This window comes from Ranitomeya imitator, chromosome 1, assembly GCF_032444005.1.
Source record: "Ranitomeya imitator isolate aRanImi1 chromosome 1, aRanImi1.pri, whole genome shotgun sequence".
Taxonomy (NCBI): Eukaryota; Metazoa; Chordata; class Amphibia; order Anura; family Dendrobatidae; genus Ranitomeya; species Ranitomeya imitator.
This window is the reverse complement of record NC_091282.1, coordinates 111,817,506-111,833,173: the sequence shown is the minus strand read 5'-3', so window position 1 is coordinate 111,833,173 and position 15,668 is coordinate 111,817,506. Positions and strand designations below refer to the sequence as shown.

Here is a 15,668-nt window from a genome sequence, read left to right as displayed (position 1 = left end):
CTGGAAAAGACCCTCGCCTGACTAAGAGGAGACTCAGCCCAGCGTTCCTGTATTGCGCTGGTTGCGGGCTGAGCCGGCTGCAAAACCCGTCCCGGCCCGAGAGACCAAGAAGGAGCTAAGCGCAGCAGGAGAGCCGCTCTCCATGTTGGGAGGAGTGGGCGGGGCTAAACGAGTGGTCCGGGAGGACAAAGATGGCGCCGGTGGGCGGAGCTCGCCGAGCGGGAGAAAAGCCCGCCCGAAGGAAGGAAGGAGGGGGCGGAGTCGCGTCGCCGGACTAGGCCCAGAAAGAAGCCGGGGCCTAAATTAGAAACCGGTGGCCGCAGATCATATAAGGTGCAGCGCGGATGCCAGCAAAGACTACCGCGCTGGCGTAGCAGTTAACCCCCGCCTGGGAAGCAATGCCCCTGGGAAAATGCTTCTCTGGTCAGAAACTGAGCCGGTCCAGCAAGGTGACTAAGCACCTGGAGCGCAGGCTGGATAGAAGAAGCTGCGGCCTAACAGTCTGCGTAGTCTACCCCCCCCTCCCCACCCTCCGCACAGAGAACTTCAGCACAAGCAGTGGCCCTGTGACCTCAAACATGGAAAGGGGGGCTAAAATACTCACCTCCTTCATCCCACGTCGGCTGATCAGAAGAACCCTGGAAAGAGAGGTACCTGATAAACCAGGGAATGAGTCGGACGTCCAGAATGAAGACCGTTGGTGGACGTACTCGTCTCCTCCAGCCGACAGGCTCTGGTGGGCGAGCGGGTGGGAGACGGAGCTAGGACCTGTTAGGATCTCCTAAACACGCTTCTGTGTTAGGGCTGGGGTCCTGCTGGCAGACCTGTGAGGATACGGGGTGGCAGTACACGCCGTACTCATAGTCCGTATTATGGGACTACAGGTGTGACTATTCACCCTGTATCCCGCCAGACAGCTGAAAGGGAACGACGCACATTGAGGTAGATAAGGGTCTAGTGAAAGACCCGTGTCCACCTCCTACTGACACTAAGCTAAACTGAATATCCTTCTTCCTGTCGGTAGGGGTGTACACTACAGAGGAGGAGCTAACTTTTTATTTGCATAGTGTCAGCCTCCTAGTGGCAGCAGCATACACCCATGGTTTCCTGTGACCCCCAATGAGGCGATAGAGAAAAGGCGTATAGGCGGTCGTTAAGGGGTTAGGGGGCATTCAGATGTTGAGGCTGAAAACTGGAACGTGGCAAAAACTGACAAATCGATGGAAAACCTCAGGTACTTTAGAGCGCCTCAATTGCAACATCCCAATACAACTTTAGACAGAAAATATCAAAAAACCTCTTAGGACAGCTCAGATGCTCCTTGGTAATGTCTTACCTTCTTTAACGCTTGTATTTGATCACAAAGACCTCTAGTGTGCTTCATGGTCTCGTATATCATCCTAAAAAACATGGCGAGAATCATCCATCCAGCATTTCCCAAAATGCAAAGAGTGTACTCCGCTCTCTATTGCATCTAACAGCAAACTAGGATACTGTACAGTGTGTAAACCAGTAGCACTGCGGCCATCCCATACACTGCCGACACTGTATGTGCCCTCCCTTACACTGAGCACTGGAGAAAGGATTAGGAGATCTACCATCTAATTACATCGGTCAAGTGCAAATACACAACCTGAATAGTCTCAATAGTCCAACCTGCAAATACAGAAAACCCCCAGACCCTGCAGCAGAAGTGCCCGGCAGTAACACTTACTGGGACTCTGGGGTCTTCTCTGATAACTTATTACGTATCGCATTGTATATCTGCAGCCTGTAGGAAAGATAAATTGGTAATGAATATGTCAATAATTAAAAGCAAAATAAAATACACAAGTAAATAGTGTAAAGGCCGAATTCAGACATCTGTATCTGACAGTCTAAGTACAGACTGCGATGCATGGGCTCATAGATAAATGGGGCGGCGAGGTACGGGGCAGGAGACCACCCTCCGTTCTGTATCCCCAAAGTGAGTTCATCCTTATACTGTAATATATTTCATCCTTATTCTTTGTTATGATTCAATTTACCATGTTTGTTTTGATACTTCATAGTTAATGCAGTTATGCCCTTTACCAAGTTCTTCATGGTTGTGTAAAGCGCAGATATCGAACCTTATAATGAACAACAGTCACACTTACACATAGCAAGCTGGGCAGAGCTACATTAGCCATACAAGAAAATGAAACATGTAAAAGCACCCTTTCAGTGGACCCATCAGGGCTTATGGCAGACTCCCCCCCGTAACGCACTGACGGGGCTATAGACTAGTGCCGACAGGGTGAATGTACGCTGATGTGCATTTGAAGTGAGGTGTTTTTTTTGAGGGGCGGGGGAGAAGAGGGTCACACGTAAGCTGTGCTGGGACAGAGTAGCGTGTGACAAAAACGCAACGTGGAAGCACCCTTAGCCTCAATTGAATTGTCAGTCATTCTGTTCTGACTCTTGTGCCAATCTTTAATGATGCTGATGTATCCTGGTATCCCAGCACGGCTGAAGGTGAAAGCAACAAAGAATTATCAGATTTTGGTTAAAATCTTCCTCCAAATTGCCAAATCTATAGGGTAGGCCAACACTTTATGGTTGGTGATGGTCAGATTTCTGGGACTCCCACTGATTTTGCAGCTCTGTCCCCTTGAAGGGAATGGGCTTGTTGAATATCCCTCCATAGTCAGGCGGTCAAGAGAACATTTGTCCAGGGGAAAGTTTAATAGGAGATGCCCCGCCACACCATCACAGGGGGCTCGAAAAATCGACTCCACAATGAGTATAGTGATGGCATATGCCAACGATATACCATCACTAATTAACATGGGAAAGGCCACCTCACTAATAAAAAAATAATCGCTCTACCCGTTTGCTTACTGACTTAATTCTAGGTCACAATATGTGAATGCAATGACAGACAGAGCAGAGATGACACTTGCCTTCGTAGTAACAGCGAGTTATTATGGTGCGCAACCTTCTCCTTTTTAATCTCATTTTTTAATTTTTCAATTCTGTATTAAAAAAAACAAAAACAAAAAAAACAGTCAGTTATATGATCGGCCTGATCTTTGCTATGGGTAATTGATTATTCCCAAACCTTTATGCCTATATTCAAATCACAATTATATAAGCAGAAAATATTTTATTCTGTAAAATATAGAATGGTCTTAAAGGGGTTTAACCACGAACAAAAGATCATTTTAATCATTAGATCTTGGAATAATAATAATTTCCACAATTGGACGGGTTTACACAAAATGTTCCTGTGCTGAGATAATCTTATAAATGTGCCCCTGCTGGGTACGGTGTAATGGCAGTGTCTGACCGTACAGGGACATGGTCTGATCATACCACAGCTGAATGAAGAATGCAAGTGCTACAGAGGGGCTGTCAATTTTGGCCACGTGACGCCCATATGATGTAGTAGAAGGGGTGGGACGATTGTTTGATGTCCCTAACCTACATTTTGCACGAGAATGAGTCCGTTTACGCTCTGAGTATGCACATTATCCTCCTCCAGAAATTAAAGGGATTTACAGAAAAGAATCAGAGGTAAGCGGTGCAGAGGACATTACCACCCAACACCCACGGGGACCCACGCATGATTGGCAGATATTATTCACGCAGAAATGTGGGGTCAATGTAATTGGCAGCGCTGACCTCCGATGCAGAAGTAGTTACACTGTAAACCTAGCAGTGCTGGAGATGTAAGTGGAGTCTGTAGTGCTCGGCGCTTGTCCTTCTACAACACACGTATGTATATATAGTCATGGGGGGGGGGGTTGTCCTGTAAGAACACAAATGGCTGCAGGGAAATCGCTTACATCTCAGTCAGCTTTTCTATGGTGAGGTGTTCTGGGGCGATATCATCAGTTGAAAGTTCCTCTGCAAAGTAAAAAAAGAATAAATAGAGGCCATAGTACACAATCAGATTCACTATCCCGCCATACAACTACCAAAGACCCCAAAGAACTGACACCCAGAAGGACTGGGACTTTAGGAGGCAAAACATCCAGGATACAAGATGCTAGAAAACAATTCAATATTTTCAGGATCCAGCCCATTTTCAACATGTGATGTTTTTAATTATGGTGTCATTTTTTTACTGTGTACATTTGAGCATTTTAAGTATTTGATTTTACAATTTTTGGGGGACTTTGCAATGCGATTTAGCGCTTAAATATTCCTTTGCAATATTCAGTATGCCAATGTTTTATTGCCAGTCATCAACAAACTTTAGCACAAGATAACAGGTGTCTAGACCTGGCAGGCGCAAGAGGATCGTTGGTGTTAATTAGTGATGAGGGAACGTGCGCGGATAACACCTTAGCCGAACATGCTCAGGTGTTATCTGAGCATCTGGGAGTGCTCGTAAATTATGTTCAAGTCTGCATCATTTGCGGCTTTTAGATAGCCTCAACACATGTGGGGATTGAATAGAAAGCGGGCAATCCCCACGTGTTGAGGCTAACAGCTGCAAATCATTCAGGTCAGTATGGATACAGTAATACCAAAATATAATCTTTATTTTTATATAGCACTAACATTCTGCAGCGCTTTACAGTTTGCACATATTATCATCACTGTCCCTGATGGGGCTCACAATCTAAATTCCCTATCAGTATGTCTTTGGAATGTGGGAGGAAACCGGAGAACCCGGAGGAAACCAACGCAAACACGGAGAGAACATACAAACTCCTTGCAGATGTTGTCCTTGGTGGGATTTGAACCCAGGACCCCAGCGCTGCAAAGCAACAGTGCTAACCACTGAACCACCATGCTGCCCATGTTGATTTTTTTATTCATTTTTAACATATGGGTATATTAATTTAATATTTTGATACACAAATTCAGGAATCGGCAGTGCTTTGGATGCTGCACATGTCTGCTTCCGGCAAATGAACACAGCGGTCAGTTAAAAATAAAAAAGATATATATTGTTTTACGGCTAACACTTCCCACAGCTCAGACAGTGATCAACCGGTAGTCTAAATCCTCTGAACCAAACAGGTCAGCAGCCGCATCACAAGTCTCTGTCCTCTTCTTAGTTTCTTGCAGGGAATCGGGGTAATAAGTGCATCGGCCCAGAGTCACAACACAGGATGGCCGGACTGAATGCTATTGAATGACTGAAGTGTTGGTCTGCACAGTCTCTTGGTGGAAACCTGAATGTTCCATTCACTGACAGGAAGCAGAAATAACATACAATTGGGAAATCATGCCCAAACCTTATTCAGAGAAGGTAAATGTGGCAGAAGCATATGAAGGGCGTTGCGGAGTATATACAGTGATACGGTGTAACTGCTGCCGTGCACACACAATACCTGCTCTAATCCTGGTCTCCAGATCAAACTTCTGCTGCTTCAATTTTTTCAGTTCTCTGGGGGAAAAAACAGACAGGAACTGATACAGTAACTTCTCTTGTGTTTTTAGGAGTGATCTCATGAAGATGAAGAAGCGACAGCAGAGATCAGCACATTCTCACAGGTCCAAAGACCCAAATTATGGCTGCTGGGGTTACACCATGGCCATCCATGCATCAAGTGTTGGGTGCTTATAAGGGGTTGTCCTCTACTCAGACCACTCCTTCTCAATCCCCATGTTTCTCCCCTGTAAAAAAAAAATGTCATACTCCCCTCTGATGCAGACACTGGCTCTCCCGGGGATGGCATGACATCATTATGTCAGTCAATCCCTGCAGCCAATCAGCGCTGGCTTTTCTCACCTTGCCTTTGGGGGTATCACATACCTCTGGAAGAATTGAGCGAGCCGCAGCGCACACTTCTGGAGTCCTCACACAATGCCCACACTGCTGGAACGGCGCTAGAGGCGAGTATGGGCGCTATTATTTTACAAGGGGAAAACACAGGGATTGAGAAGGGGTTGTGAGAGTAGTGGGTAACCCCATTAAATGCGCTCTTCAGAATTAGAAAAACATGGCTGATTTTACTTCTAAACACAGGCTGTGTAAGTTATTGCAGCCCTGCTCCATTTACTTCAAAAGGAAAGGTGCTGCAATACCAGACACAACCTGTATGCAGGTGTGGCGCCCTTCTTGGAAAAATGCATCCATGTTTTTCGAAATCCTGGAGAACTCGTTGCTCTTAAACCCTTGGGCTGGGTTCACACTCGTGGACTTTAGTTGTTTTATGTTGTTTGTTAGGCTGTGCGCCCACGATGCGGATTTGTTGCGTTTCTGCAGCGTTTTTTCTGCGTGGAAGTGAACCAAAAACGCAAGTGATTACTAAAGCAAAAGTTAATCAATGACAATCCTGAATTGTTGTGCACATGATGTGGAAATCCCGTCCTTAGGGTATGTGCACACGTTGCAGATTTGCCTGTGCTGTGGAATTTTCTGTGCAGATTCTTCCTCTCTTGCCAGAAAACGCAGGTGCGGATTTGATGCGTTTTTTTCATGCGGATTTGTATGCGTTATTGAAAGCTAAATAAAGATCTAATTATTGAACAAAAAAAAAATTGTGATGTCATTTCTTGTCCAACCTCTTCATTTACATACTCCATTGAAGAATATTTACACACACACAGATAGATCTATAGATAGAAATATAGATACGGTAATACCAAGCCCGATGTTTAGTAATGAACATAATAAAATGGTACATAAAGAGTTAAAGACAAACACACACACAAAATCTGCATTAGGCCGGGGTCACACTAGCGAGAAACTCGCATGAGTCTCACACCTCAATACCCGGCACTGGGAGCAGAGCGTTCAGCTGCATAGAACTACATGCAGCCGCACACTCCGGTCCCAAGTGCCAGGTACTGAGGTGTGAGACTCGTGCGAGTTTCTCGCAAGTGTTACCCCGGCCTAACGCATTATGCTTAATTTTAAAAAAATGGGAATTGCGTGGGCTCCCGCACAATTTTCATGTCCAGAGTGGGAAAGCCAGCGACTGGGGACCGATGTTTATAGCCTGGGAAGGGGTTAATACCCATGGAGCTTCCCAGACTATGAATATCAGCCCGCAGCTGTATATTTAGCCTTTACTTGCTATTAAAACAGGGGGACTCTCCCCCCTCCCAAAAAATGACATGGGTTCCCCCTATAATTTATAACCAGAAAGGCTACGCAGACAGCTGCGGGCTGACATCCACAGCCTAGAGAGGGACCATGAATATTGGCCCCCTCTGGCTACAAATACCAGCTCCCAGCCACCCCAGAAATGGTGCATTTTAAGATGCGCCAATTCCGGCACTTAGCCTCTCTCTTCCCACTGCCCTGTAGTGGTGGCATATGGGGTAATAAGGGGTTAATGTCACCTTTGATTGTAAGGTGATATTAAGTCCGGTTAGTAATGGAGAAGCGTCAAAAAGAGACCTATCCAATACTAATCCTATAGAAGTAAAAAAGAGTTAAAAGACACAGCCAGAAAAAAAATAGAATTATTCTTACCGTTAATTCGGTTTCTAGGAACCTTCCACGACGGCATATGGAGGTTGTCTCTTTGCCCTAATGGGGAACAGGAAACACAGAGAGGTTTAAAAGGACCTCCCACCTGCCAGTGACTTACAACTGAAACCATAGCACCGGTTTACCTTCTGAATCCCAGAACTAGTCCAGGAATATGTATCGGGTGGGAAATTAGTGCCGTCGTGGAAGGTTCCTAGAAACCGAATTAACGGTAAGAATAATTCTATTTTCTCTAGTCACCTTCCACGACGGCATATGGAGGAATACCAACTAATTTGGCACTAGGGAGGGACAACGGCCTGCAGAACTTTACGGCCGAAGACTAAGTCCTTATTGGACAATACATCTAATCTGTAATGTTTAGAGAAAGTATGAAGTGAAGACCACGTTGCTGCCCTGCAGATCTGCTCTGGGGATGCACCTGCTCTTTCTGCCCAGGAGACTGACGTAGATCTTGTTGAATGGGCCTTGATCCCTACTGGAGGTATTTTGTTTTGAGCAAGGTAGGCTTCCGTTATAGCCTTTTTGATCCATGTAGCAATGGTACTTTTAGCTACTTTTTTACCCTTATTTTGCCCAGAGGGATGGACAAAGAGGTTATGATCGATTCTGAAAGCACGGGTCTGATCTAAGTATTGCAGCACAATACGTCGGACGTCCAGAGTGTTGAATCTTCTTTCTTCCGAATTTGCAGGATTATGGCAAAAGGTTGGTAGAACAATCTCTTGGGAACGATGAAAATCAGAGACTACCTTCGGAAGAAAAGAAGGATCTAGACGAAGTACTATTGAGTCATCTCTCACTAGAAGATACGGCTCTCTTATAGATAAGGCTTGTAGTTCACCCACTCTTCTAGCCGAAGTTATGGCTACCAAAAACACAGTTTTATAGGCAAGATTTTGAAGAGAGCAGGAGGACAAAGGTTCAAAAGGCGGGCCTGTAAGACCTTGAAGCACCACATTAAGATCCCATGGGGGAACTATTATCTGTTTTCTAGGATTCATCCTAGTTGCTGATGTTAAGAATCTTTTGATCCAGCGATGACCTGCTAGATCTTGATCAAAAAAGGAGCTAAGTGCCGAGACCTGGACTTTGAGAGTACTGGGCCTAAGACCCATTTCTAAGCCTTTTTGTAAAAAATCTAAGATGTTAGGTATATTAGGCTTGAGAGGGTCTGGAAGGTTAGGTAAACAAAAAGACGAAAACTTTTTCCATATTTTGTTGTATATGGCGTTGGTTACTGGCTTTCTCGACTTTTGGAGAGTAGCTATGACGGGGTCCGATAGACCTTTTGCTTTCAACACGTGGGCTTCAGTAACCACGCTGCTAAGTTCCATTTCTGAGGGTCTGCGTGGAGAATAGGACCCTGAGAGAGGAGATTGTTCTTTTGAGGTAATATTACCGGTCCATCCACTTGTAGTTGGATGACCAAGTTGAACCAACTTCTCTTGGGCCAAAAAGGAGCTATCAAGATAGTCGGAGTCCCTTCTGATCGTATCTTCCTTAGAACCTTCGCCAGGATTGGGATTGGCGGAAATGCGTAGGCAAGCTGGAAGTGCCAATCTTGGACTAGGGCATCCAGACCTCTGGGATTGCCTCTTGGGTTCAAGGAAAAGAAGGTTTTGACTTTTGTGTTCTGGTAAGAGGCAAAGAGGTCGACCTCTGGAAGACCCCACTTTTGAACTAGCATATTGAACGTCTGAAGATCCAGGCTCCATTCGCCAGGATGAATGTCCTGGCGACTCAGGTAATCTGCTTGAATATTTGCAGTCCCTTTTAGGTGAATTGCCGTCAGGGACAGCAAGTGTTTTTCGGCCCAATAAAAAATTCGAGCGGAGATCTTTTTCAGACTGAGGATTTTTGTACTGCCCTGGTGCTTGATATGAGCCACCGTGGTCATATTGTCTGAATAGATCTGGACATGTTGACCAGAAATCTGACGGCTTGCTGCCAACAGGGCCTCTTCCACAGCTTTGAGTTCTCTGAAATTTGACGATTTGTTGCTGATTGACTGGTTCCAAAGACCTTGGTAAGGAACATGATTTATTATGGCTCCCCAGCCCCTCCTGCTGGCATCTGTCTTGATTGTGACTAGCGGAAGCTGAATCCAACTTACACCTTTCAGGAGGTTTGTGGAATTCATCCACCATGTTAAGGATGCTTTCACTCGACCGGGTGTGTGAATCCTTTTTATTAGAGTGCCAGGACGACCATCCCATCTGTCTAGAATGTGGGTTTGAAGAATTCTCGAGTGAGCTTGAGCCCAAGCCACTGATTGTATGCAGGCTGTCATGGAGCCTAAGAGAGACATTCCCTCCCGAAGAGTAGGAAATCTCGTCTCCTTGAATCTTCTGACTTTTGCTACTAATGGTAGCCTGTGATCGTCTGGGAGAAAGGACATCTGTTTTGCTGAGTCCAGAACCACACCCAAGAACTTTCTGGTTTTTGAGGGTTGAAGCTGTGATTTCTTCATATTTGGAATCCAACCCAGAGACTTCAATATCTCCAAAGTGGTTGACACATGGGACATCAGGGTCATCTCGGTGGGGGCTACTATCAGGAGATCGTCCAGGTAGGGCACTATGCAGACACCTTGACTCCGGATAAATGACACTGCTTCTGCCATGATTTTGGAGAATACTCTTGGTGCTGAGGAAATGCCGAAGGGAAGGACTCCAAACTGATAGTGCTCCACACGATGACTCCCCTGTATCGCAAACCTGAGGTATTTTCTGTGTCTCGGGTGGATAGGGATGTGAAAATATGCATCCTTTAGGTCGATGGTTGCCATAAAGGAGTGATGTCCTATCAGAGGAATTGCAGATCTTACAGACTCCATCTTGAACTTGCGATATTTCACATGTTGGTTTAGACCCTTTAGGTTTATAATAATTCTTACATCCCCTGAGGGTTTGGGTACTAAGAACAGCCGGGAATAATGTCCTTTTCCCTGTTCCAAAAGTGGAACTGGGGAGATCACATTTGATTTCATAAGATCCCTGAGACCTAGAGTCAATAAACTGTGATCTCTTGAAGTCGGCAGGGTAGTAATTTTTAGACCCTGAGGGGGGGAAGAAATTAACTCTATTAATAGGCCCTCCTTGATGACATTGAGGACCCAGTGGGAACTGGTGATATTTTCCCACTGACCCACATATTTCGAGAGTCTCCCCCCTACCGGGTCGGAGTCATTGCTTGTCCTGTTGGGACTGTTGCTGCTGCTGCTGGGGGACAAAAATATTTTTCCCTCTACCTTTTGCGTAACTCCACCTGCCGGTTTTGCCTTTCCCTCTTTGAGGGGGCTGAGACTGTGGGGCACGAAAAAACCGTTTTCTCGGTTGTTTTTGCTCCGGGAGTGCCTTTTTCTTGTCAGTAGCCTTGTCAAGAATATCGTCTAAGGCCGGACCGAAAACATAATCTCCCTTAAAGGGTATAGCACACAACTTGGCCTTTGAGGTGATATCACCGCTCCATATTTTAAGCCAGAGGGCTCTTCTAGCAGAGTTGGAGAGTACGAGAGATCTGGCAGCCACTCTAACAGATTCTAGAGAAGCGTCAGCCAGAAACCCAGAGGCTCTATGCAGGATGGGAAGTGAATCTAATAACTCACCTCTCGGGGTACCCTGAGATATATGAGACTCTAATTTCTCCAACCAGCAGGAGAGGGCCCTGGCAACACAAGTGGAAGCGACATTGGCCTTAAGGATAGACGTAGAAGTTTCCCAAGATTTCTTTAGGAGACTTTCAATCTTTCTGTCCATAGGATCCTTTAATTGTGAAGAATCCTCAAAAGGGAGTGCTGTTCTTTTGGCGACTCTAGCCACCTGCACATCAACCTTTGGAATGTCCAATTTGATTACTTCACCCTCTAGAGGAAATCTATGCTTCATTTCTGCAGGGGTAGTGAGGCGTTTCTCAGGCTGTTCCCATTCCTGATTAATCATACTAACGATGTTAGCGTGCACCGGGAACCCCACTCTCTTCTCCGATCTGAGTCCACCAAACATCTGATCCTGTACGGACTGTGGTTCATATTCCTCTTCTAGGCCCATAGTATTACGGACAGCAGATACGAAATCCTCAATATAATCTGAGGAAAAGAGGTATTTCCTGACCTCAGCTTTAGGTGATACAGGATCTTCCCAGCCCACAGATGAAGTATGAGAGAGGTCTGAATCAGAGTCCGATTCGACCACCTGAATTTTTCTCTTTTTAGCTGGGGAATGTGGTGGCGGAGGTGGAGGAGTAGTAAAAGCTGCTAACGAAGATTGCACCTCCTGTATTACTAAGGAGCGAATTTCATCCAGCAGAGATGGTTGCTCAGCTTTTACAATCTTGTCAGTACATGGCTGGCAGAGTCTTTTGTCCCAGTTAAGAGGGAATTTAGTAGAACAGACTGGGCACTTCTTTTTAATAGCGGCTTTAGGGGCAGACTTCTCTCCCTGAAATGACAAGGGAGAGGGGAGTGAGGACATTAAACCCCCTATAGGTACTACCTCCCGGATCCTATCCCTGCAAAACACTTACTGTAGCAGGGGTAGCGCTGGGCTCCGCAGATGCAGGGCACAAGGAACCATCCATACTGGGAAAAATAGTCTTACCTCAGTGGTGGTTCAGCAGGGTATAAGAACGCTGTCCGCACCTGCCTCCAGCAATCAACAGTTCCCCCTCCCCCTCCGGGATCCATGTGAGGGGACGCCATCAGTCCGACACGCCGGCCGGCGAACCCGGAAGAAGCGGCCTCCAGGAGAACGAAGGACCGGAAGTGACGCGCGAGAACGCCGACGTCACATCCGGAACGCCGAGCCGGCAATGGAGGGGGAGAACGCTGAGCAGCTCATGGAGGAGCCCGGCGAGGGATCCCAGGCCTGCTTTGCCCTCGTGGGGGCGCGGGAAGGCCGGGAGGGGGTCCCTGAGGCACCTGCATAGCAGGACGACGGGAGGAAGCGGAGCGCGACCATCAGCTGCCCGGCTATAACAGGCAGAGCCTGCACAAAGGTACCGCAGTCGCCGGCCACAACAGCACCTGGAGACCTCTCCCTGTCCCATGGGGAACAGGAAAGACACTGGCAGGTGGGAGGTGGGAGGTCCTTTTAAACCTCTCTGTGTTTCCTGTTCCCCATTAGGGCAAAGAGACAACCTCCATATGCCGTCGTGGAAGGTGACTAGAGAAAGTATTTTAATATTCTTAAAGGGAATCTGTCACCCCAAAAATCGTATATGACCTAAGGCCGCCGGCATCAGGGGCTTATCTACAGCATTCTGTAATGCATTCTGTAATGCTGTAGATAAGCCCCAGATGTATCCTGAAAGGTAAGAAAAACAGGTTATATTATACTCACCCAGGGGCGGTCCCGGTCCTGTTCGGGTCCGATGGGCGGTCCCGGTGCAGACCGGTCCGATGCCTCCCATCTTCATAGTATGACATCCTCTTCCTGCTGCGGCTCCGGCACAGGTGTACTTTGTCTGCCCTATTGAGGGCACAGGTGCCAGGAAAGGTCAGAGAGGCCCAGCGCCTGCCCACTGCAGTACTTTGCTCTGCCCTCAACAGGACAGATAAAGTACACCTGCGCCGGAGCCACGGCAGGAAGACAAGAAGAGGAAATCATCGTATGAAGATAGGAGGTGCTGGACCACGACACCCATTGGACCCAAAGCGAGCTGGGACCGCCCCTGGGTGAGTATAATATAACCTGTTTTTCTTCCCTTTCAGGTTACATCGGGGGCTTATCTACAGCATTACAGAATGCTGTAGATAAGCCCTTGATGCCGGTGGCCTTAGCTCATATACAATTTTTGGGGTGACAGATTCCCATTAATTTCACCATACTTACAACCACACCTAATTTCACGAAGCCATCAATCACCTGCAAAAAAATAAAAAAACAACCGTATACTCCCTGGTCCGACGCAGTCCAATTAATAACGAGTGTCCCACGACGATCTCCCCTATGGAGCTGTCACATCAGGTGATGTGACAGCTCTATAGGCGTCCAGTGACACACTGACAGGAGACAATGGCTCCTGCAGTGTTATCACTGAGGGTTCAATGAGTTCATTGCTCTCACTTTACGGCACTGCTGCGTGAGAATTTTCCCACGCAGCTGTGCCGCAAGTGACAGTATGAATTATACTGTACTCACAGCGGCGGAGGGATACAGTGCGGAAGGATACCTTCCATCATTGTATCACCAGAGCCCCTGGAAAGCGGTCGCATCTGCCTATGTAACAGCTCACCACGGGACACTTTTTATTACACGGATTACTGCGTATCAGGGAGTATATTGTTGGTTTATTATTTTTATATTTCTTACAGGTGATTGATGGTCTCGGGGATTAGCTGTGTGGTGAGTAAGTACTGTGTGTTGTATGTACTGTATGTCTATATGTGTGCGTTTTGCTTTGTTTTTTTTCACACTTGAACACAGTAGCCGGATGATAGGACTATAGTGTCCCATCACCTGGCTAGCTGTCACTGTAGCAGGCATAGCCGAATGGGACTAGTAGTCCCATCGGACGATGCCTGCCTACACACACCCACAGGTGCATACAAACACCCGCACATTTTCTCCGCGCACACTCTTCCCCCTCCCGATCTGCAGCGTTTCTCGCAGGCACATCCGCAGCTCTTTTTTACATCTGTGGGTTTGCTGCAGATTGGCCTGACACAATGAAAGTCAATGGGTGCAGAAACGCTGCAGATCCTCAAAGAGAAGTGACATGGTCCTTTTTTGAATCTGCTGCGTTTCCCATGCGGAATTTTCCGCACCATTAGCACACCATTTTTTCCAATTGATTTACATTGTACTGTAAATCACTTCCGCAGGAAATCCGCAACGTGTGCACATACCCTTATTCGCAGCATTTGATTTTCTGCAGCATGTCAATTCTTTTCATGGCTCTGCAGCATTTTCCACCCATTGACTCACTCAAATCTGCAGCAAAAACGCAGAAAAGGTTTGTGGATTTGCTGCAGATTTACTGCGGATTTGGTGCCAACAATGCAGCAGATTTGTCAAAGGAAATGATGTCAGAAGGAAGAAGAGTGAATGTGCGGAGAATATAGAATAATACCCACTGCCCATCTTGGTTGAAGCACAACAACAGAGATGAACAAGGAAATTATATCACTTTTTTTTTTCTTTTTAAATAGTATATCTATATGTAGCTAACAAATCCTCATACAAATCCGCATAAAAAAAGCGAAGAATTTTCACAGTGTTTGCTGCCAAGAGATGCAGAAAACGCCCGGAAATTTCTACAAGCAAATCCGCACATAGCCTAACTGGAGCAGCACAGCTTAGTTAAAGGGGTTTTCCAATTCTATGACACTGGTGACCCCAGAGGCAGCGATCAGCGCCGGATGCGACCACTGAGCAGAACCGCACTGCACCGCTACATGCGGATCCGCACCGCGTCTACGCCCTGCAGCTACCTGTACTACCTGCTGCTCAGTGGGGGCGCCACCAGGACCCATACTGATCACCCACCCCGAGGATAGAACTGGACGACCCCTTTAACATCATGACATGACAGCAGGAGACCCCACTATTTCCCATCATGTCCCCGGGCAATGCTCCCGCCTCCATCAGGGGCTCACATCTAGGTCACCCTCCAGGAGGAATCACACAGACGCCGAGTGTGCACACAGCCTTCTCCGGGTCCTGTGCTGGCACTGACAGAACAGCTGGGACTTGTAGTTCTCCGGACACTTACTTCAGCAGGAGCAGTGTGCTGACCGCGGGCTCCGGCTTGTGAGCTCTGCTCAGCGCCAGTCTCCCGAGCTCCACACTCTGCTGCTCCAGCGACACTAACAGGTCCCCCGCCATGTCTGCCCGCTGCTCCTCGACAGCCTGTGCCCGCGCCATGCCGCCGCTCCTGAGATCCGGGGACTTTCAAAACAATTCCCGCCGAGAGCGAAGTGCGGCCTCCGAACTGTCACTGGGCGCCTGAGGCTGGTGCCGGTCACGTGTCTGGCCGGTCACGTGATCCGCTTGTTATGATTTCTGGCCGAGAAGGCGGGAGCGCAGCAGAGCACGTGGAGGAGGCAGTGAAGACAAGACAGGCTGCAGACGATGAGACCGCTGCTGCCGCTCCACCTGTGAGGGAAGGGGTGCGGTGTCCACAGGCTGTGTATAGTTGGCTAGGTCCATGGGTGAATTTGCAGACTTTATAAAGATTTGGGATAGATTTGTGTATACAGTGGGGTCCACCTCCTTGTAATGTATGAAAAGTGTCTGCAGCAGTG

At 47.2% G+C, this 15,668-nt stretch overlaps 1 protein-coding gene across 1 annotated transcript in view; it reads right to left on the bottom strand.

Moving 5' to 3' along the window:
* The window catches only part of CENPH (centromere protein H), a 32,953-nt gene extending 17,534 nt beyond the window's left edge, over nt 1-15,419 (bottom strand). Inside the window, exons 1-6 of the mRNA XM_069749730.1 lie at nt 15,137-15,419; nt 5,310-5,365; nt 3,810-3,870; nt 2,925-2,996; nt 1,715-1,771; nt 1,337-1,400 (exon numbers count right to left, since the gene is read on the bottom strand). Coding sequence (XP_069605831.1) covers nt 1,337-1,400; nt 1,715-1,771; nt 2,925-2,996; nt 3,810-3,870; nt 5,310-5,365; nt 15,137-15,288 — 462 coding nt within the window. The 5' untranslated portion in view covers nt 15,289-15,419. The remainder of the gene's footprint in view (nt 1-1,336; nt 1,401-1,714; nt 1,772-2,924; nt 2,997-3,809; nt 3,871-5,309; nt 5,366-15,136) is intronic.
* Nucleotides 15,420-15,668: the final 249 nt, after the last annotated feature.